At 41.1% G+C, this 24,355-nt stretch overlaps 1 protein-coding gene across 1 annotated transcript; it reads left to right on the forward strand.

Annotated features, from left to right (window-relative positions):
* Nucleotides 1-4,299: 4,299 nt before the first annotated feature.
* On the forward strand, nucleotides 4,300-24,290 carry LOC115026152 (hexokinase-1-like). Its single transcript, XM_029458808.1, is given in 23 exon segments — nucleotides 4,300-4,678; nucleotides 11,351-11,513; nucleotides 13,568-13,716; nucleotides 13,801-13,920; nucleotides 14,996-15,091; nucleotides 15,305-15,404; nucleotides 15,517-15,623; nucleotides 15,625-15,701; nucleotides 16,093-16,248; nucleotides 16,361-16,448; nucleotides 16,941-17,086; nucleotides 17,217-17,289; nucleotides 17,291-17,410; nucleotides 17,574-17,685; nucleotides 18,172-18,320; nucleotides 19,642-19,761; nucleotides 20,022-20,117; nucleotides 20,218-20,317; nucleotides 20,755-20,938; nucleotides 21,063-21,218; nucleotides 21,444-21,531; nucleotides 21,989-22,134; nucleotides 22,744-24,290. Coding segments are annotated over 23 exon segments (2,757 nt in total). The 5' UTR covers nucleotides 4,300-4,615; the 3' UTR covers nucleotides 22,892-24,290.
* Nucleotides 24,291-24,355: the final 65 nt, after the last annotated feature.

Genomic DNA, 24,355 nt, shown 5'->3' on the forward strand with positions numbered 1-24,355 from the left:
CAGAGCACAAATATTCGTTTCTTGACCCATTTTTTGGTATTTGAGGTTTTCAAACTTCAAGCCCTTTACTTTCAAATCACTACCAAGTCCCATCGACAGCTGCACGGTCACATGCCGGTGTTAGCCATGAACTGATTAGACTCTCTGCCTTTGATACCAGGACTGAGGACTCAGATCTGGAAGAGAAAGAACGCTCACAAATCACACAATGCAACCTACACAAGGTTAACACTTCAGGTGACACCAAAACTGTACATCTGTACGTGGGGTGGGATTTTTGTGAAGAACTGAATAGTCTCTTCACTTCTGCTCAAACACGCACAAAGTTCCGACAAATATGAGTTAGTATTTGCTTAATATGATCAATTTAGACGACGTAATTGTGTATAACAATATCTCAATATAATATATATAGTGAATTAGCGGGCAGCCCACGTTGGAAGTTTAACGAGTTTAAGTGTGCGTGTGTGTGTTTGTCAGAGAATCTCAGTATTGATGAAGGAGGAGGATTGGAATGCCGCTCTCCATATTTCCCAACAATAGCAACAACCAGCGCTGTGTTCGGTCTGCACTGACTCTGTCGTTGTGACCGCCTGTCTGTCTGCCTGTCTGTCTGTCTGCCTGTCTGTCTGTCTGTCTGCCTGTCTGTCTGTCTGTCTGTCCTGATATTTTAGCTGAAATAACAGTACAGACAGAAACGTGGATAAATCCACAGGAAGACATCACATTTTTAGGAATTTGGTGTAACAAGTGAGCTGCAGATGTGTTTTAGTATCGACGATCGTCTAAGGACCGCAATTACGAGGTCAGGTGTACAAAATATCTTTATGAATGTGACAGAAAAAATACAATTAGTGTTTGTTTAACTCGCATTATAACCGACGATACTGTATACAATCCAATACAATGAGCAGTGCAATGATACATGTGTTTATGATAATCTATTAATGACAGAGATTAGATCATTTTTGGAAAATGGCAACAGGAAGAAAGCAGAAGGGTGCGATGAGTACAGAACACAATGCAAAGCAAAACAAAGTGATTGGAGGAAGGAAATACAATTAGAAAGGATTAAAGGAAATATATTGAGAGAGGCTGCGTGCTAACAGGAGAGAAACTGTAGCTAATCTGTCAGGGATTAACATGTTAGTATGCTACTAGCTAAAGGCTACAACATACACACACACACACACACACACACACACTGCACGGTAGGCCTAATCCCTTACTGTCCTATTAGTGACCTAGTAGCTTCACAGTTAAACCACACATACACTGACGCTGCAGTTTCAATGCAGCAAACACAGCTGGGCTGCTGAACCTGCAGCTCGTGCAGCACGGCACAGTCAAGTGACGGATACAGAAGCTTGCACGTTCTGTCACTCTTGTCCTTGTCCTCCTTTTCCTTTTAATGTCTCTTTCTATCTCTTTTCATCCTAACTCCCTCCTCTCCGTTGTACAATGTATAAACAATTGTTGTACATCCTTTTTTAAATTGTATCTTTTATTTTAGTTTGAATAACCTCAAATTCCCCTCACAGCGTTCAGTCTTCCCGAATGAGCATTCCTCAAGGAGCAAGTCTTATTATACATTCACTTTCTTTGTGTGTGTGTGTGTGTGTGTGTGTGTGTGTGTGTGTGTGTGTGTGTGTGTGTCTTTGTCTCCCCTGTAAACCAACAATAAGAGCTTTGACACACACAAACACAGAAATTGTCACCAGTAGATGAGCAGAGTGGAGACGCTGGCTCTTCAGGAGGGACGGGCTCTGGATCTTTTCTGGAGGGTTTTTTATGATACGGTGGTTGAAAAATGAAACAACACACTGCCCCAAAACTTCGTTGTGGTGACAACTGTTGGATGCCGGCTCCCCTTGATCATGGGAAACCTTTATCAATGAAGGTAATCTAATTATCCAGATATATATAGGTATAGTAATCTGGAGGTGTTTACACTGCTGTGGTTATCTGTAATAAATCAACTAGACCTTGAAAATACTTGTGTGTCATGTTGCGTCACACTGCAGAGATCAATCAATTGTCTGTACTGTGTTGTGCTCAGAGTTCATTTAGTGTGTGTGTCGAAGCTTTCAGCAGGAACACGATGACTAATAATAGATTTTTGATCTGTAGCATTTACTTGGCTTTCTCCTGTGACTTTTAAAATGAGAGACATGCTTACATGTGGCTTATACTTATATCCCTATAATTTAAACAGACTCAGGAGAGAAAGAGCTACAGATGGGACAGACTTTCTTACAGCCGACATTTTGACTCCCACATTTTCTTTCTGTGGTTAAACCTGCAATCTCAAAAAAAATCCTTTCTCAGCATTTTGAGCTCATCAGAGTAAACCAACCAGATGCTGGTCATGGGTTGGCCAAGGTGACGCGAGTAACTTTGATGTGTCATGTTGCTTGATATAAAGTTCCTATCTCAATGTGTATTTAAAGCAATATGCAAATAGCTTACAGACTAACATTATGACTAAATGTAATACTTTGACTGAGACAAATACCTACAATGTAGCAAAACTGTCACAGGATTAAAGAACAGATTTCATGGACTGCAATGACCAAATGTATTCCTTTGAATTGTTGAAACAGAAGCTGATTTTTGGACGTGACAAACAGCGGTGGAACCTAAGCGATGTGTTTCTAATTACCCATGAGTGACTAGATGTAGACAACATGATGCTACTGTAATTTATTTTAAGAGAAACCGCGTTACTGCTGTCTAACATCAGCTTCAATAGACCTACTGTCAATGCAGCCAGGGCAGTTTGTGTTTTATGTAAGCAGTATAACAAGTGTACATGAATACAACAAGACCAGGCAGCTTTGGCAGAGAGGATGTCTGACGGCACTCACTAAAACACAATCACACCATTAGAATATTGAAATGCAGTGACATTTCTGGGATGCATTAATAAACATCACAGATGGTGTTGTGTTAAGGTAACGGGTCTGAGCATGGAGTTTCCTAAAGCACAGATTCAGGGTTTGGTGCTAGAATCTGAAATACCATGAAAACGACCTGCATCAGAACGGATATCTGCTTTGGATGTGACACTGTTTTACTGTGTACTGTCAGCACTGGAAACTGTGACATGAATAAGTTCAGTCAGTGCTGCTTCTACTGTTGACATTGAAAATAGTTACAAGATTCTTGCTTTTATTTAATGCTTATTTTTGCTTTCCTTTCCATAATGACCTCAGAAGTCAGAGTCGGTTACAAACATTATCCAATGCTTTTAAAGACGCTTCATGCGGGGTTTAGACGGGTCATGGCTACTCGCTCTGTAACGCACTGCTAATATTTAGATAAGGGATTAAGGTGGAATTAACTGCAGCGCTGTTATATTAAGTGTATAAAGGATTACAGTTCATCTGTGTCTGTGGTTGTTCTTTAGATAGGCCAGACAACAGACAGCTGTTGTTGTGATAATGACGTCACATCTGTCTGAAAGGACAGTGGAGCCAGAGAAAGTGAGTCTCAGGGACGGTGGAGTGAGTGAAGAGCTTTGATTTAATTCATGTTGTCTAATTAATAATTGACAAGTTTATATACAACATTTCTTTCATTCAATGCACATAATTCCTCAGAGCCTAACATGTCTGACTCAGATTGCTTGTTTTGTTTGAAACCCAACACGACATTGGCTCCAGTACCTGTAAAGAACCAAATACTGTCTTCATACAGACAGCAGACAATAAAGTCAGAAAAGATGACAAAGCATGGTGCTTAGGTTCAGGTGTGGATGACCCTCCCCGACATAAAAAAAAAAAACACAGACTCTGTAACAGCACCATACAACGTCCTTCCCTGAGGGTCCCCTAACTCCTGCCCCTCAGGTAACACTAATCCCCGATGCTTCCTGACCTCCCTACTGTCATGTCACTGAACTTTATGAAGCTGTGTATAGAAGAAGTGGCTTCAGCCTCCCCTCCCCCTCTGAGCAAGATGACTCTTGTGCTTTACTATGACTGTGTGAGTCATTTTCTCACTAACACTGTGAATTATATTTCACTTTATAACTTCCTTGAAACAGTTGAACAAAAATTCTCTCCTCACCTTCCTCCCTCCCTTTCCCTCCCTTTCCACTTCCAAGACAGTCCCTCTCTTACTCTCTCTACCTCCTCCATCCCTGAATTTGGCTCCAATGCGTCGGCAGGCCAGCCAATCACAGAAAAGAGGATGTGGCACTCCCCCTCCCCCCCCCCCCCCCCCCCCCCCCACCCTCCCCTCCATGGCCACTCACTCTCTCTAACCAATGAGCTCTGAGATAGTGGGCATGGCTCCTGCAGCTAAACTTGCTGTCTCACTCATGCTTCCTGGCTTCACTCACATGCTCAGAGAGGGAAGAGCTGCAGAGTCTTAGCCGCACATGAAGAAGCTCCGACTATTTTAAACCACGTCGGATTGGACTCAGGATATTTGTGTATCTCTTGCGGCGTGTGACAGATAGTATGTACTAAGTGTAGCCACAGCAGAGCTTGAGTTCTTTTGTTTTACCTTTTTATTTAGGGTTTTTCTCCATCTGACTGTAGGGGGTCGTGTGTGTGTGTGTATATTTGAGTGAGTCTGCATGTGTGTGTGAGAGAGAAAGAGCACCAGGATGATTGCGGCCCAGCTACTAGCTTATTACTTCACTGAACTCAAGGATGATCAGGTTAAAAAGGTGAGTGCTTTCTGTTTCTTCTGCCTCCATTCATGACATTGTGTTTGTATGAGTGAGACGAGAACATGTGTGTGTGTAGAGGTAATTGAGCTTCTTAACTTTGCTCTAAGTTTCCAGTAGTCCATCAGGAAATGTGATACATCTCATTGAATGAAGTGAATAAAACATAGAGCATGTTGGGTATGAAGTTCAGCTGTCAAGTTGATTTGTTTTTATTGTAAGACAACTTGGCTCAGGTATGTTTTGTGTAGTAAGATTTGTAATGACACATGGGTGTGTGTGTGTGTGTGAGTGTTGCCAGGAAGTAAATGTGAGAGGTGCAGTGAGGAAGTAAGAGCCAAAAGGACAGCTGGAAGGAGGAAGAATAATACAAACATTTATTTTATGTTCGAGTTAAAATGATACTTGCTCTTTTATGTTTCAAGTAGAAAAAAAGGCCTTTTAATAAGATCAAATATTTTAGTTATTTAGTCATTTTACAGCCTTTCATCATTTTGCAGCAGTCTGTTAACAACTGATCCTTTTGACATGATCATCATAATAATCCTGGGAATATATTTTGTTTTCTTTGTCGTTTCCCCCCAAAAAAGAGAAAGATCTGCTAAAGAAGCAGCAGCAACGTGCTTCATGTATCTCTCCATATCTGCCCCTCCCCAATATACACATACTTTGTCTCCTGTAGCATTAATGTATGTTTAACCTAAAAGGATGAGGAAATAATTGATATGCAATAGTGCAGTTGAGACAAAAAGTCCCTAAAGCTGAGTCTCCTCTTTTAGCCTGATTTCAAATGAAAACATTCAAAGTGAAGGAGGAGAAGAGTGACATGTGCTGAGCACCATGAATGTGTGTCTTTCATAGCCTCTCAGCTGAGCAGCCCCCACTCTAACACCGCATGGATGTTCAGAACTGTGTGTGTGTGTGTGTGTGTGTGTGTGTGTGTGTGTGTGTGCTTTTCCAGTCACTATGACCCATCAGTACTACGCAAGAAATAATGTTGCCAGGCAACAGACACAAAATACATATTTAGACCCATTTGTGTCGTCATATTTGCAATTGTTTAGATGTTTCCCTACACTAGAGGTAATGTCCTAGATTTTGTTTGAATTTATTTGAAAGCCTCCACATGTACTGTCAACATAGTGCTGGGTCCCTTTTTAAGGTCGCTCCCTGATGATGTCAACATCAACTGCAAATTTAAATTGATTTTTATTTTCTAAATAAATGAAAAACGGTTCACAGCAATGGCGCTTCTTTCCTCTATTTCCATCTCTGTCTGTAGGCACATGGGAGAAGTAAGCCTTTCAGGGCTTTCTGCCAGAAAGGGTGGACTTGCTTTTCCCAGTGGTCCAAACGTTGAGTATGACTGCTCTATTTGAACCCAAACCGTGATCTTTTCCTAAACCGAATCGAATGGGTTTGTTGCTGAAACCAAGGAGATTTCTGGCAGAAAGTGCTTTCTTGAAAAAAAGCCATGAAGGTTAACTTCTTCCATCTATAGCCACTATCTCAGTGTAGTTAAATGTATCAATCTAAATCACACAAGGTGATACACAAAGCTGACATTCCCAGGTGTGCCAAAGTCAAATCCGAGTCTATAAAGGTAAAAGACATTTATCAGCAGCCAGGATCTGATGTAATGCAACACATCTCCCTCCCTTTTTTTTTTTTTTTACTGCTGCTCTCTTCCTGTCTCCCTAAAATAGGCCAGCTTTGAACCATGTGACCACAGGTGACAGGAGAAGAGGGCTTACACACAAATACACACTCACACACCATGTGCCAGGTGTGTGGCTATTGTGTTGCTTTACAAAGAGCAGGGCAGGTCTCCGCCTCAACATCAACTTCTCTAGTTGGTGAAATTGTGAAACATACAGCTCGGGAATTAAACAATAACAAGGTTAAGTAATCTCATCACTAATGTTTTTTCACAAGCTGTGTGTAACTGCAGTTGTCAAAGAACTGCAATCAGCTGAGTGCGTCCCCACTGCCGTGTCCTTGACTGCACTCTTAATACACTTTTAGCGGGCATCCAAAGCGGTATTTCAGTGTGCGTGGAAGACGGGAAGGTGCAACGTAGAGGACAGTATTTTTCCACATGGTGAGGCTGTGTGTTTGCACAACATCGTGCACACGTACATACACAATGGAGTCAGATTTCAATGTCTCCTCAAACAACCTCATGGTGATGCAGAGAACAGGAGCATTGTTGAGAGGAGGAATGCATAAGAGGGAGAAAGTGGGAGGGAAGGAGAAACGGAGAGTGTGATCTTTTCCTGTAACTTGACTTCAGGAAGTGTCAGAGAAACTTGTGGGTCAGAGGTGTGTTGAGGGGAAAACATGGCCTTTTACAGATTCATGCGTACAGACTCGTACACCACAGAGGCCTCATGTGACCTTATCGGGAAATGTCACTTTGCTCAACATTAGTGGAAAAAATGGAAACTCCTGTTTTGGTTAAAAGGCCTCATGAATCTAAGGAAGATGAATCATACTTGTGTATTTTCTGTATTCGTGTGAGAATGCACAGCAGAGACCCGAGCTGTGAGATCAAATGATGCCCTGCTATAAGAAAGTGCTTAGCCATTGTTTCTAGCCGCAGAGTGCTGAGTCATAGATGACAATTTCTATCCCGCTGCAGGAACTGAATTTAGTCTGAGTTCAGTGGATTTCTTTTAGTTTGATGTGGAAAAATGTGGACAATGCCTGCGTTTAATCCTCCCCTTTTGTAACGCAGCACCCCATGTCAGTTAGTAACACATTGTTATTTAAGTAGCTTAGATAAAACGCATTCTCATTCAATTAGTTGATTAGGAACACATTAAGAATCCAACATACAGTTTGCATCGTATTGATTTTTTACAAACCAGAACAGGCAGATGGGAGGAATATATTAATTAATAGGACCAATGAGTAGCAGCACTGGCGGGCAGCAGCAGTATAGTAGCACTTGGCATGAGAAGAATGGTTTGGCAGCTTAAATAATCTAAATGGATCTGTTTACATTAGCTGACAGCTCGAGAGGTGCACATGACCTACACTAAACCAATGCATGCTTAATTTCTTCCACAGAGACAGCGATCTGTGTCAAGACGGTTAATCATGCTTGTACACTGTGTCGTACAAAGTAGACTCAAACCTTGATGTACGACATCAATTTATTACATTTCATGGCTGACATGTTAGCAAACACTTGGCTGACATGTTAGCAAACACTTGGCTGACATGTTAGCAAACACTTGGCTGACATGTTAGCAAACACTTGGCTGACATGTTAGCAAACACTTGGCTGACATGTTAGCAAACACTTGGCTGACATGTTAGCAAACACTTGGCTGACATGTTAGCAAACACTTGGCTAACATGTTAGCAAACACTTGGCTAACATGTTAGCAAACACTTGGCTAACATGTTAGCAAACACTTGGCTGACATGTTAGCAAACACTTGGCTAACATGTTAGCAAACACTTGGCTAACATGTTAGCAAACACTTGGCTAACATGTTAGCAAACACTTGGCTGACATGTTAGCAAACACTTGGCTGACATGTTAGCAAACACTTGGCTGACATGTTAGCAAACACTTGGCTGACATGTTAGCAAACACTTGGCTGACATGTTAGCAAACACTTGGCTAACTTTACTTAAAAGAGTACTCTAATGATTTGCAATCACACACCATTGTCAGACTTAATGCAGCAGAGTTGTCGTGTTTTCTATGTGATGCTTTTTTCTTGTCAAAATATGCCACCTACATTACCCACAATGCAACGTTAACTGCCGACAGTTAGGTTTGAGAATTGGGTGTGTTATGCTAGTAGCGGCTAATGTGAGTGAGTTCTCCTTTAACCTTTTATGAACATCATGTGTGATGGTACGTCATGATGAGAAAGATCTCCACGTTTTTGACTTTTATGACAACTCAAGTTGGCAAGTTTGTCAAAACAAAGTTTGCAATTTACTCTTTCAATTATTATTAATAAAATGTTAAGACATGATCTACAAGCAAAGTTTGTCCAGTGACAATTTGGAGGTAAAATCTTTTTCTTTTGGCATTAATTTAGTGTGTGGTTAGCTTATGATGGTCTCTCGCTGACCTGAGGCCTCAGTGTTTGCCTGCTTCTCAGACAATTCTATCATTTGGCTTGGATGAACCACATGGAGCAGAGAAACAAAGCTGTGCTGCAGACTAGAGAATTGATTCCCTGTGTGTGTGTGTGTGTGTGTGTGTGTGTGTGTATTGATAAATGGAACTTTAACCGGGTCTCATTTAAGGACACGTGTCAATATGTCAGTACAGGACAATGCCAAATTTGGAGAAAAGCTCTCTGCCAAGTAGGTTAGGTTATGTTTGTCTGTCTGTTTGTCATCAGGATTACGAAAAACTTGGTGGAGGTGGTGTAGCTTGCAACGAAGAAGAAACTTTGTAGCCGATCTGAATCAACACAGATATACAAATTCATTCTAATTTTCTGTTAACATTTACACTCTACATGATATGTTTTTGGCAGATATTTGTAGTGCAGTACAGTAGCTCTCATCCAACTCTGCTTTCCTCAGGTTGGACAGCTGACCTGCTTCAAACATACATAGTGCAAAAATGCAACATCAACAACCTGTCTTTGCATTTTAAGCTGTTTGGTGCCTTTCCAAAGGAACACAGTGTCGCATAAGGACAAATCAGCAGGATATTGATTTACCATGTTGACCTTCAAATGCTCTTCTTTAAATAGTTCAATCTGTGTGGGTTTGCCTCTTTGCACTGTATGAACTCTATCCAACCAGTGTTTAACAAGACTGAAGCTTTTATTTTTATAAATGTAATTGTTAAAAATCTCCTTGTTTAGTATATCTGTATATTATGAATACTGTGTTTTCTACATGGTTCAAATCTAAATAGTTCTTTTAAAAACCTAAAGTGACTGTCAGAAGGTTCAGTATTTGTGTCGTGAAAAAGAGAGTGGGGGGGAGCCGGCGGTTTGAGTGTCTTTATGATGTGATTGCAATAACAGATGCTGAGGGCAACCTGTAGTGTCATGTCGACAGGGCGTCGTCAAGCACCAACATGTCAGTGCAGTTAAAATATCTCTAACTCACAGACTGGAACTCAAAGCTGCACCTGTCAGTGATACAGTCCTGCAGGTTAACGGTATGAATGCATTTTATTCTAATGAGTTTCATTCCAGTAGCAGACTCCACATTTAGGCAGAATATAGGGAATGTAACGCCTACAGAGTAGTTAGCAGTTGGACAGTGCTGTTGTCAACTATCCGTATTGACTCGCATGTTTATACTATTCAAACATTTGATTCAAATCTACCTGTTGGGGTTCATTTCATCCTTTTTCCTTATGAGAGAATTTAGATAATTAATGCATATAGCATACATTTTGGCAAGGGTGTGAGATATTAATATAATATTATGTAGATGGGCAGAGCAACTCTTTTAACTAATTTAGCACAAGGCTTAATGTATGATGAATTGACCCTCACAGTGGCAGAAAAGTCACATCCTCTTGCACATATGGTCAAATCAAAACTTGTGAACAGCAGATGTTAAATGCATTCAAACTGCCATTGTCTTCACCTGTTACCGAAGACCAGAGGTGAAGAGGAACTACAGTTCATGTGTGACTCCTAAAACAGGAAGTCACAACATTCCTGTCTGATCTCTGTTACGAGTAAAATAGTAAATCATCACATGGACGTCACAGTTACATGCAAGCATTGTTTGTGTGTAAATATAGAATCATGGGAGCAGGATTGTGTGAAACTCAACCGACCTGTAATTTTACAGAGCATGCCTCTAAAACATGAGTTACGTGTCTGTAACATTGTCCTCTTGGTGTGTAGCTCTCGCAAATAAAAGTCTTTGTTTCATTACGGAGTGTGATGCAACAAAGGATTTCACCAGGATTGTTTGACATCCTGTTCCTGAAAGGGCAGACGGCTCAGGCTGCTGTGACGGTCGACACGGTGCACAGTTTCTACAGGCAATCTGACTGGTCAAGTTATAGAGTTTGTACCAGACGTGCTGAAAATCGCTTGAAGTCTGTGGATTTGGTACGACCAATATCCTTATGTTGACCAGGAAGTCTGTTTTGTGACTTTTCTACTCCTCCTATTTATTTGTCAGGGAATGTCCACCTTTGCCTCATCACTGTCATACCCATAATAAAGCCACAAGGAATGTGTGTGCATTATTTCCTTGATGACAGCACTGAGGGAGTGTCCTGTAGTTCCTGGTCTTGCAGTGTGTCACACTCATGATGCTGTGTGTTCCAGTAGATAATGACTGCAATATGACCACAGTATGATTCAACTGCCCAGAGAATCATTCAGATATGTTGCAATAAAGCAATAAAAATATAGTTGTTTTGTTGCTCTGATTTCATTTCTGGGTGAAGCAGAGCTAGGATTAATCAATTCAGGAAATGGATTATCTTCATGGAAGATTAAAAACATTATGGGATGGGGAGTTATATTCACTGCATCGTTTATGCCTAAATAAAGACAACAAATCCAGTAAATCTCAGTTACCTCAACTCTAAACTGAAAGTGAATTAAGCAGTGTCTGCATAGTGGTGTGTGTTATGTGGCAAAAGGATATTATCAGTATTGTGGTTACAGATTGATAATGATTAAGAAGTTTGTTTTGTCTGTTTGTTTTCAGATCGATAAGTACCTGTACTCCATGCGTTTCTCTGATGAGACGTTGAAGGAAATCACGCAGCGGTTTCGGAGGGAGCTGGTCAAAGGACTGGGGCGGGACACTAACCCCACTGCCGTCCTGAAGATGCTGCCTACGTTTGTGCAGTCGATCCCTGATGGCTCAGGTTAGTACCTCCAAACCCAGATTCTAACCATCGTGGGATTATCTGAACTCCGTCGGATCATCTAATAAAATCACTTTTAATTTAGTACAAATGTATAATTTTCGTCTGTTCTTCCGTTTTTCTATCTAAATAGTAACGACATTGAGACAGGAAGGCACATGTTCTGTCCGGTTGGAGTTACAATTAAAACATTTTATAATACTTGATCATAAAGTGAGTCATGTAGTCACCAGGACAGTGTGCTTAAACACCACAGTGTGTGTAGTTATAGGAGAGGTAAAAGGAGAATCACTTGTGACGTTTCTTCTTTTACATTTATCCAACCTAAACTTTAAAAGGAAAAGCTACGGTTTCCTCTTGGGTTTGTGACGTATGCAATGTTGTCATCCCCTCACTCTTGTTTATATTACAAGAATATCAGAGATTAACACTAATCCTGCTGCCATTGTTGGAGAAGACGTGACCATGAAAGTCCTAAAGCTACAAGTGGTTTTTCAAGAAACACAAACTGTGAAAAACTGACTCGCATGTAATTCTTGTACTTTCTCAATAAAGTTACTATAAATAAAAAAAAGATGTCAAGAGGCAGTTAAGCATTCATGTACATGTTTAGTTTGATTGTGCTACAGTAGCTGTGTTTGTCAGAGAGCAAGACGTCACAAAGAATTAAAAATAACCAGAAAAGACTGGAATTCAAAATAAGTTTTGTATATTTAATCATTATTTTGAAACCCTTATTGCAGCCGTCTTGTTTTGTAGAAACTAACGCAGCTGCATTTACATTCCTTTCAGATATATTATCAGTCTGTCTGCACCACTGACCTGACCTTGTGATCTGTACAATGATACTGCAGGGTAACAGGACATCCTTATCTAATATTATTAGAACATTTACTCAGAAACAACACACCGGCATTTCACATTTTTAATTACCGTCTACAATCATGATTGCCAACACATTTTTGAAAAGCATGTAAAGAGTGACTATTTGTAAATGAGTTTATATACAAACTAAAGGGCTCTCTGTTAAAACCTTCTCAACGGGTACTTGAGGTGAAATTACAGTTTGATTTGTTTGTACTGGACCACAAAGGAATAACACCGTAATTAGAAGGAAACAGACTGTGTGTGCTAGAAGTTAGAGGGCACTGCCTGCTATATCACCTCTTATCAAAGGTCAGTGAGATCTCTGAGGCACAATATGAGTTGTGAAAAGCAGCAACACTCTTGCAGTTTATCTAATCTGAGAGCCGTGAACCAATTATGTTTCCAATTCAGACAGAAAGAATAAACTACAGTCCCTCCTTATTAAGTGACCGTGGACTAAATGTATACCAGAATGTCACAGGTCTCAGTTCTCAGTTCTCAGGTCTCAGGTCTCAGGTCTCAGTTCACAGGTCTCAGGTCTCAGGTCTCAGGTCACAGGTCACAGGTCACAGGTCTCAGTTCACAGGTCTCAGGTCTCAGGTCACAGGTCTCAGGTCACAGGTCTCAGGTCACAGGTCACAGGTCTCAGGTCTCAGGTCTCAGACACCATCAACACTTTATGCACAGTAGAAGTTTCTTGGACGATTCTACATTTTCACACACTAGTATCTATTAATGCAGATCATATTTATTAGAAAAACTGCTTAAAATGTTTAGGACATAATTGCATCCATATAGAAATACATAGATACACTGAAAACCTTAGTTTCTATTTATTACCTCTATAAATGACCTATTTACTAACTTACTGCTATTTTGTATTTGGACGAGTTGACAGATGACGAGACTTCTGACAAACCTGAAACTACTTTTTTCTTTCCATACACTGCTTCCCCCAGACTACACATTGTGCAACATGTATTCACTGTAAAGTTCTGCTGTTTGTTTGTAACAGAAGGGAGACGTACTGATAGTGCATGTCTTCCTGTCCCGGTCAGAGCTGTGTTAATTAGATGTGTGTTCTTCAGGTATGTCAACACTTTCCTTATGTACCTAACTGCAACTTGACATTTCTCCCCCCCTCTCTTTCTTCTTCTTCTTGTCTCCACTTGTTTCTGTCTGGACAGAGAAGGGAGACTTCATTGCGTTGGATTTAGGAGGCAGTAACTTCAGGATCCTCCGTGTCAGAGTGAGCCATGAGAAGAAACAGACCGTTCAGATGGAGAGTCAAATCTACGACACACCTGAGGACATCATTCACGGCAGTGGAACAAGAGTAGGTTTATACTGAAATGCACACACACACACACACACAGACGCACAGTGTCTTCAGCTCAACCTCTTTCCACCTCTGTTCCAGCTGTTCGACCATGTGGCAGAGTGTCTCGGTGACTTCATGGAAAAACACAACATCAAAGACAAGAAGCTCCCAGTTGGATTTACCTTCTCGTTTCCCTGCCAGCAGACCAAACTAGATGAGGTAAAACACAAATTAAAAATGTATCGACGGATGTTGATGTAGTTGACCTCTTTGTGACACACAGCACTTTCCATGTATTATCTTTTATTCAAATATCTAATGATTACTGTGCAGTCCATCCACATTATGAGTTGACTGTCTCTGTCTGTGTCTCTGTCTCTCTCTGTCTCTCGCTCTCGTCTCTCTGTCTCTCTCTGTCTCTCTCTGTCTCTCTCTGTCTCTCTCTGTCTCTCTCTCTGTCTCTCTCTGTCTCTCTGTCTCTGTCTCTCCTCTGTCTCTGTCTCTCTTGTCTCTGTCTCTTTGTCTTCTCTCGTCTCTCTGTCCTCGTCTTGCTCTCTCTGTCTCTCGTCTCTGTCTCTCTCTGTCTCTGTCTCTCTCTCTCTGTCTCTGTCTCGTCTCCTGTCTCTGTCTCTGCTCTCTCTTGTCTCTGGCTCTCTCTCTGTTCTCTCTCTCTGTCTCTTCTCTGTCTGTCTCTCTCTGTTTCTTCTCTCTCTGTCTCTGGTTCTCTGTCTCTCTCTCTGTTCTCTCTGCTCTCTCTCTGTTTGTCTCGTCTCTCCTTCTGTCTCTCTCTCTGTCTCTGTCTCTGTCTCTCTCTGTCTCTCTCTCGTCTCTGTTCTCTTGTCTCTCTCTTCTGTCTTCTCCTCTCTGTTCTCTGTTCTCTCTCTCTGTTCTCTCTCTCTCCTCTCTCTCTGTCTCTTTGTCTCTGTCTCTTGTCTCTCTCTGTCTCTGTCTCTCTTGTCTCTGTCTCTCTCTGTCTCTCGTCTGTTCTCTCTTCTCCTCTCTGTCTCTCCCCCCACCCCTGCTTGTCTCTGGCTTCTGTCTCTCTCTTGTCTCTCTCTCTCTCTCTCTCTCTCTCTCTCTCTCTCTCTCTGTCTCTCTCTCTCTCTCTGTCTCTGTCTCTCTCTGTCTCTCTCTGTCTCTCTCTCTCTCTCTCTCTCTCTCTCTGTCTCTCTCTCTCTCTCTGTCTCTGTCTCTCTCTGTCTCTCTCTCTCTCTCTCTCTCTCTCTCTGTCTCTTTCTCTCTCTGTCTCTCTCTCTCTGTCTCTCTCTCTCTGTCTCTCTCTCTCTGTCTCCAGGGCTTTCTGATAACTTGGACAAAGCTTTTCAAGGCTAGTGGCGTGGAGGGCATGGATGTTGTGAAGCTGCTCAACAAAGCTATTAAGAAGCGAGGAGTGAGTCTTATCTTTTTTTTTTCTCATTTGTGCTCATGTGATGCCACACTGAAGTTCTGCAGTCTGACGTTCACTTATTTATCCTAATTTATTATTATGTATTGAAAGATCAGAGAAATACTACATTTGGTTTAATTCAAACTGTGATGCAGATAGGCACAGGTGACAGCATACATACTTTCTTACGTGTGTGTGTGCTTTAATTTCTTTCAGGACTATGAAGCTGACATCATGGCAGTAGTGAATGATACCGTGGGAACGATGATGACCTGTGGTTTCGATGACCGGCGCTGTGAAGTCGGCATTATCATCGGTACTACAACAATGTGCATTTAAGAGTGTATTTGGCATTGTTGCACGTAAAATAAAATTCAATACTCTCCAAGCCAAGCGAAGTGTAAGGATATGGATCTCTCTGTGTTTAGGTACGGGCACCAATGCGTGCTACATGGAGGAGCTGCGTCACATTGACCTGGTGGAGGGAGACGAGGGCAGGATGTGTGTGAACACTGAGTGGGGAGCCTTCGGAGACTGACGGCAGACTGGAAGACATCAGGACAGAGTTTGACAGAGAGATAGACAGAGGCTCCATCAACCCCGGCAAACAGCTGTATGTCAAACCAAAACTATTAGTCTTGCTCTTCCAACCTTCTCTTTTAGATGTACGTTTCTGTTTTATGACTCTGTGCTTTAAGTTTAAGATCCAACAAGTCCTGCGCTCAGTCAGTCTGAATAGCAGAGATGACTGTCGGTGCTACTTGTTGACTCTCAGCCAATGTTTTTTCCCCACATGGGAGTTAAAGTCTGTGTTTCTAAAAATGTGAGATGCTTATAGCCTCACCATGAGAAGAGCAGCATCTGAATCGACACATTAAATCTGACTTCTGAATTGAACTGTTAGAACACAGCTCAGTTGGTATGTAAGATATAGTGGTATTCAACAAGATGTTTTGGGGTTTTTGTATCACCCGCCTCTCATTTTCTCTTTCCCTGTGTCGTAGGTTTGAGAAGATGGTCAGTGGTATGTACATGGGGGAGCTGGTTCGTCTCATCCTGGTGAAGATGGCCAGAGAAGGCCTGGTGTTCGAGGGAAGGATCACCCCTGAGCTTCTCACTAAGGGGAAGATTGAGACCAAACACATCTCAGCCATAGAGAAGTAAGTCACACTACATGTCAATTCTATGTTCTAATGTTATGAAACTAAATCAGAAGACTTTAAATGATATGTATTTGTAGTCCATCATTGCTTCTCTGTCTTTCCTGTTTAGGAGTAAGGAGGGGTTGGCCAAGACCAGAGAGATTTTAAACAGACTTGGTGTGGAGCCCTCAAATGACGACTGCATCGCTGTGCAGCATGTGTGTATTGTTGCTGAAATAGCACTCTTTGAATCCCTCTCTTCAGACATGCCATTAAAATTCAACTTTATTGATTTATACAGCAACTTTCGTGCAAAGTTGCTGTATAAATTGTTTAACAATACAATGAACATAGCACAGTAAAAGAGGGTAGATAAAGATTAAAATATATTTTAGTAGATTAAGAGAATGCTAAAGTAAATAGATATTCCTCTAAATTAGCGAAACAAAACGTGGTCAAAGTATTTAATTAATTTCTGTCGTATAAACAATTTAATGCAAATAGGAAGAACAAAATTAAATATTTTTTAACAGTATTGCTATATTTCTATTTTAATTGCAAACATAATCATGTACATTTATGCAGCCATACATTTTTTTATTTTTTTTTATCAACATATCTGAGATCTGTTATTAAGGTGCTTTGTTTATCTTATTCTGCAGTTCATTAAGTTTAGATGTGGTGCTTGATGATTTTCTGTCCTCCTTCAGGTTTGCACCATTGTGTCTTTCCGCTCTGCCAACCTGATAGCTGCCACGCTGGCGGGCATCCTGCTGAGGCTAAAGGAGAACAAAGGTGTGGCACGACTCCGAACAACTGTAGGCATTGATGGATCTCTATACAAGATGCACCCACAGTGAGTGGATTAAAGAAATGTTCATTGTACATGATATACTAATACATCTTACATTAAGTTTGAAGTTACTCATCACTATGTAGTATATACTGTCTAAAGAAGATCCAGCACTTAAACTCTTATGTTTCAGATATGCCCGTCGTCTTCACAAGACCGTCCGTCGCCTGATCCCGGACACTGATGTACGATTCCTCCTATCAGAGAGCGGGTAGTAGTAAAGGAGCAGCCATGGTGACGGCTGTGGCCTACCGACTCGCCGAACACTCACGAGAAATTGCCCAAACACTGTCCGAATTCCGCCTGTCGACCAAACAACTGCTGGAGGTGAGGACAGAGAGAGAGAGAGAGAGAGAGAGTGTGTGTGTGTGTGTGTGTGTGTGTGTGTGTGTGTGTGTGTGTGTGTGTGTGTGTGTGTGTGTGTGTGTGTGTGTGTGTGTGTGTGTGTGTGTGTGACTTCACTACTGAAGATAGTTTTAAATGTATCCAGGTAAAGAAGAGAATGAGGACCGAGATCCAAAATGGCCTTTCAAAGAGCACTCAGGACTCTGCTACTGTCAAAATGCTGCCAACCTTTGTAAACAGCACTCCTGATGGCTCAGGTGACACACTCACACTCACACTCGCACACACTCAAGCTGGCAACTTGTGACTGCACATGTGTGTCTGTTGGGAAGAGGGTAGCAGCTGCGGTCATTACTCAGCAGCTGGTTCACACCATGTCCCACCTCTCTGTGATTGACACAGCCCTTAGCCAATGATTATCTATCATCACTGAAACATCATACCCACCATACTGATGTCACTTTTGGCCCTGTGTTGTTTTTTGCAACTTCAGAAATGTTTTCATAATCATCATAAAAACACATTTATGTACGAATGTGTGAATATAAACATGGCCAACATTTGCAAGAACAGTAACATTTAAGAGGGAGAACGATGAACTGCAGATTTAACATGTGACTGATGTACAATCTTTTTCACATTGACATCCTCGGCATTGTACAAGGAATAATCTGAGGTGTGTTTGACATAGTTACTGTTTTATTTACGCGTTTGTTTGTTTGTCTGCCCGTCTTGTTATTCAGAGCATGGGGATTTCCTGGCTTTGGATTTAGGAGGAACCAACTTCCGAGTTCTGTTGGTTAAGATTCGTTCTGGTAAGAGGAGAACAGTGGAGATGCACAACAAGATCTACGCTATTCCTCTAGAAGTGATGCAGGGCACAGGAGAGGAGGTGAGACCTCGTCCTTCACTTGACCCGTTAAATCTGTGTTAAACCGACTGATGTGATGCATTTGAGTGAAAGTCAGAAAAGTGGGTGAGAAACTTTGAACTTGACCTCCTGTTGCCTTGTTGTTACTGTAAAGATTAGGGTAGTTAGGTAGGAGGTCCGGGGTGTGACGCTTGTTGGCTCAGAGGTAAGTGGATAGGATGGACGCAGCAGGGAGGAAGCTCGATGGGTAAGAGGTAGACCGAAATAGAGGTTCATTAGCACCGAGTTGACCGTCTTTAAAACGTAGATTTGAACTTAACTCTTGTGTACCGGCTGAGGCTAATCCTGTCTGTCACCTTTTGGCCCTTTCATCCTCACTATTACTCCTCCGTGTGTTTCTCTTCCTCCTGAGATGCACGGGACAAAACAGTCAGAACAGAAATGGCACTTATTATTGTAATTTACTTATTTTACCCAATTACTGTCTCAAGACCCAGGTGTCCACTCTCCTCTGAGACGACCTTTTTTATTTTTTATAGTCTGTGTGGTTTGGTGATATCGCACATTTCCCAGCCTAGTTAGTCAGAGTAAGTGAGAAATCCCGTGTGGGTGTGCAGGGCCTTTTTAAGTGAGTGCTTTAAATTCCATTAGCCAGAAAGTTATAGCCAATAGTAGCAATGACACATTATCTGTGTCCAAAGATGTTTGCTTTTCACTACACAGAATATAATAAAATAGATCTTTATCGTCCACAAGGTTAGAGAAATGTGTCTTCGTATTTATTCCATACTGAGCAGCGCTCGGTCTGTGTGATAACAATTACTCGTCCATGCCATTGCTGGAAATATGAATTAATTTGCCTGGTTAAGTAATTGACGCATGACCAACAGATTTAACAGGGTTCCACTAAATTCCACCTTTCCCTGTCACGGGTCTGTACTGCCTGCAGAACAGTCAAATTATATAACACTGCTGTGAATTAAACCTCCTAAAATATGTAAATTACAATTCTGATGAATTAAAGTAAATGGAGTCTGCATTTAACAACGAAACTATATCAAAACATCCGTTTACAAAGTCTCACACACTTTCACAAATTCAAGGTAACACAGGATGAGTAATTGATATAGAAATGTTTCCATTTTGTGAGTGAGGTATTCCTTTTTTAATATGTTCTTTATCCATCAAAAGGATTACTTTTACTTTCTATGGTTAACTATGTTTGTTAATATTGCCGGACCTAATACTATAATCTGGCCGGTAATAAATAAATAAATGGAGGAAGACTAATTACTGGAGGTTCAGAATGTTTTTACATATTGTCATATCTTTCTTCTTCCAGTTGTTTGATCACATTGTACAGTGCATCAGTGACTTCCTGGACTACATGGGGATGAAGAACGCTCGTCTTCCTCTGGGCTTCACCTTCTCGTTCCCCTGCCGTCAGACCAGCCTGGACGCTGTGAGTGAACAGCTCTTTCTTCCTCTCTGATCTGCTCAACTGTCTCTTACTTCTTAAGAGGCGTCTGATAAACTTACATGTTACCAGAAGCTTCAAGAGCAAACCTCAAATGTTTCCAAAATACCAACTCTTCAAGAAGCCGTTTAGCAACACTGTGTTTCATGAGGCCAAGACAATACTTTTCTTAGCGCTGAGCAAACCATGAAATCCTTGTATCCTATGCAAGATAACACTATTTTCAATTGTGTGTGTGTGTTTAGGGAATCCTGGTGACATGGACTAAGGGCTTCAAGGCGACAGACTGTGAAGGAGAAGATGTGGTGGGCCTGTTGAGGGATGCCATCAAGAGGAGAGAGGTAGGACATGAGGAGCAGCAGCATTCAGTTAAACATGGCGCTGACTGCAAACATGTGTACTGTGATGTTGCATCGTTATGCGTTTCTTCTTCTTCTTTAGGAATTTGACCTGGATGTAGTGGCCATAGTGAACGACACAGTGGGAACCATGATGACCTGCGCCTACGAAGAACCCAACTGTGAGATTGGACTCATCGCTGGTTAGTTTCTTTTATATTCACTCTTTTTTTTTTTGAGTTTTCAGTTGGGGAAAAGAAAACAATAAAACTTAATTAGTCCAAAAATAAGCCTATTAAGTATCTATGATTGTTAAAATACAATAAAAAGATGATACAGAAAGAATTGTATTAAAGGTTCCTAAAAAATAACATGAAAACTGATCTGATGCAATATTACGAGGAAATAATCTGCTCAAGATACATCCAAATTTATGGAAACTTGCTGAAGTAATTGTCGTTCACTATTTGGGTTTATTGTACAGCTTATCGGTTGTTCTGCACTGTTATGGTTATGCATTGTATATAATATGAAATATCCAATAAAAAACTTTCACCTAATGTCAGTCAGGGGTCGTCAGTGATATAAAAAGGTTTGGGAAGCACGGCTCTATCCATCTGACGGGTTGTTCTGATTACAGGCACTGGCAGTAATGCATGTTACATGGAGGAGATGAGGAACATCGAGATGATAGATGGAGATGAGGGACAGATGTGTGTCAACATGGAGTGGGGGGCTTTCGGAGACAACGGATGCCTTGACGACATCAGGACAGAATATGACCGTTCTGTGGATGACTTCTCCCTCAATCCAGGCCAACAAAGGTAACCACACACACACACACACACACACACACACACACACACACACACACACACACACACACACACACACACCTTTATTTTCTGGACTCGTATCATGTTTTGTGTGCTTGCTTGTGTTTTACAGATATGAGAAAATGTGCAGCGGCATGTATCTCGGTGAAATTGTACGAAACATCCTGATAGATATGACCAAGAAAGGATTCCTGTTCAGAGGACAGATTTCTGAAACTCTCAAGACAAGAAGCATCTTCGAAACAAAGTTCCTCTCACAGATAGAAAGGTAAGAAAAAGAGCGCTTTGTTTGTGTTTACTCAAGGAGGTAAAAAGTATACTGGACGTTTGTCTGTTACCTAAACTGGGAAAGTGACAACCTCAGTAGATTGCACTACATAATTATCTTTGCTTATTTCCCTGTTAGGCTACTGATGCTCTTACCCTGTGAAATTGTACTTTTATGGAGTTTATTTCCCTTTTGCTCAGACATTATGTCTTTGTCTTTCTCCAGTGACAGATTGGCTTTGCTGCAGGTGAGATCCATCCTGCAGCACTTGGGGCTGGACAGCACCTGTGATGATAGTATTATAGTCAAAGAGGTAAAGTACAGTGAGATACAAATGTGTACCCAATCAAAACATTAGCACACAAGCATGTTTAGTAGCTAATCCAGTCTCACGACCAACCCTTGATAATGCATCAAGGGAAGTTATCGACACACACTCTTGACCTTAATGTTCCAAAGATGGAGATGTAATGGTAGGTACACATACCTGGCTCCAAACTGGCCGTACACTTGAATCAACAAAACCCTCTAAACTGTTTCAACCTTAATGAAATGCATTAGTGTTGGCTAGGTGTACCTATTAAATGGGAAACTTGAGTGTATGTACTGGACACTGTAAAAGAATTTGAGCCCCACAATATATCGTTATCAGGCTTGTCTTGTGAGAGTCAACTGAAACAGACATATTTATTTTCAAAGTTTGTGGATTGATATATTTTGTGTAGCAGGTACAGTCTGTTGCAATAATGATGTTTTTCATTGTTATGCAGGTGTGTGGAGCAGTGTCACATCGTGCAGCGCAGCTGTGTGGGGCAGGAATGGCGGCCGTGGTCGATAAGATCAGAGAGAACCGAGGAGTGGACCATCTGAACATCACTGTAGGGGTGGACGGGACACTCTACAAACTACATCCACAGTGCGTGAGATTAATCAGTAACAGACAAAACTATTGTCAACTCAAGTGCCTCAGAAACAAAGAACTTGACATAATGGTGACTATGCCATGCTGTCATGCGTCACGGACCTGTTTTATGTTCTAGTACAGTTAATGATACATTTAATTTCTTTTCATGACTACTGTATTAGTCATCCATGAGTTGAACATTGCTATGCAGAAGTATAATGTGAACAAAGGCAGGTTCAACCAGTTGTGTACAACAATGTTGAGAAGAGCTGCAGGCCATTATAGCTCGACAAATAAGTTCCAATGTTTGCTCCTTTTGTTCTTCTCTGTTCAGCTTTATACCGTATATATTCCCAAGGGATAACAGTATGTTGTTGTTTTCCCATCTTATTTCTTTATGTACATAGAAATAAAAAGTTCTGTTCAACTGATCGATCACATGCAGTAGTCTGACAAACTAATTTAATGTCACGTCAAGTACACAGATACAGCTGCTGGATCAAAAGGTCAAACTAAGGCATGAATCAGACAAAATATATGCACGCTGAGATCTTCCTCAGACATTTAAACTGCCATCAATTAACTGTTTAACATTCTGTCAAATCTTTTGTCTCTGTCTAGTTTCTCCGGGGTCATGCACCAGACAGTGAAAGAACTGGCTCCGAAGTGTAGCGTCAACTTCCTGCTGTCGGAGGACGGCAGTGGGAAAGGAGCTGCACTCATCACAGCCGTGGGCTGCAGGATAAGACAGGAGCTGAACAATAAATAGAAAATATATCTCTGTCTCACTGTTACCTCCCCATTGTTCGGTGTTTCCCCTCTCTCCTCCTTCCTTTTCTTTCCCCTTGTCTCCTGTCCTCCTGAATCCAGCCAGTCCAGTCAACGTATCGCGCACTTGTAGCTGCTTTAGCCCGTCTTCATGACAGAGAGGAGATACTTTTCTCTGCTGTGTTAGCTAGCAGAGAGCCAGGCACTATGTTGTAGTTAGATTATGTTTAACTATTGTAACAATACCCAGACTCTTAATGTGTCTGAGGTTAAATGTATAGCGGTGAAACACACACATTTAAACCTGTAAAAGAGTCCACACACTCCTGTAATGCTCTCATGATGCTATCATTGCCATGTGAAGGATTCCTCTCATGATTCTGTTTCAATATACCAAGTACAACCATTTCAAGATCAGTTTCAATAAGCATGCAACATGTTCAGTAGACGCAGGGACATCAAAACCAAACGTATCCAAAGCGTGTTTGCTGTCTCTACAAGATGTAAAAGGTATATTAAAATGTTTAATATCTTACCCAAATATGATACAATATGTTATACAGACATTGTTGCTATTTATTTTATTTTTGTATTGCGCAGTTAAAAAAAAAAAGAAAGTAATGAGGCACACAGAGGAAGCCATCGTTAAAGTCCACTCAGTCGGTACCTGTCCTGTAGAGGAGGATTTAATCAACAGTGTCAGAGCAGAAGGGTGGAAAAAGGGAGACTTTTACTGTGCTTGATCTGCAGGAGATGTCACATGCTTACTAAATGTGCAGATTAGGTCTAATTTATGAGAGCAACCTTACTGTAATGTGCTCTACTGTAAAATATGTCCAAAGAGCAATTGTATGTTAAGTAGAAATCCTGTTATTGGTTCTAAGCTATTGATAAGTGCTTGTTGTTTTGTCAAGAAGTGCTGGCTACCCTCACCCTCAGTGAGACGTACCAGTTACTTCCTAACAGCCATGAAACAGGAATGCGGTGCTAACATAGATTCCAGTGGAAAAGCTACGGCCAAACTGTATATCAAGAATATTACAGTATAGCACTCTCTCTACGCCGTTACGCTCCTGAAGACTCAGGAGGGTGTTTAAGTGAAGTGCTGTATGGTTCATTCAAGTAACACATTCATGTAGCGTCATGTGATTTTTAATAATATGTTTTTGCTGTTAATGATACTCGTTAAAAGACGGGTGAATTTATTCACTGGTGTTTTTCTGAGACATATTTTCATTGTAGAAGCGTCCCTGAACAAAAGCTTATACAAGATGGCTGGCCTCTCCAGCGGGTCCTAAACTAGTAGAAGAGCTTTTGGACTTTAATCTCTTTGCTTCTGTTCATAAAACCCAGACTGAATCTGTCATTCAATAAACAAAGACAAACTTGTGTCAATCCAATTTTGTGTTGGTTTTTTTTTTTGCACCAGAAATGTTGCACTAATGTACGGATACATTTTTAGAAA

The sequence above is a fragment of the Cottoperca gobio genome, chromosome 3 (assembly GCF_900634415.1).
Source record: "Cottoperca gobio chromosome 3, fCotGob3.1, whole genome shotgun sequence".
NCBI lineage: Eukaryota > Metazoa > Chordata > Actinopteri > Perciformes > Bovichtidae > Cottoperca > Cottoperca gobio.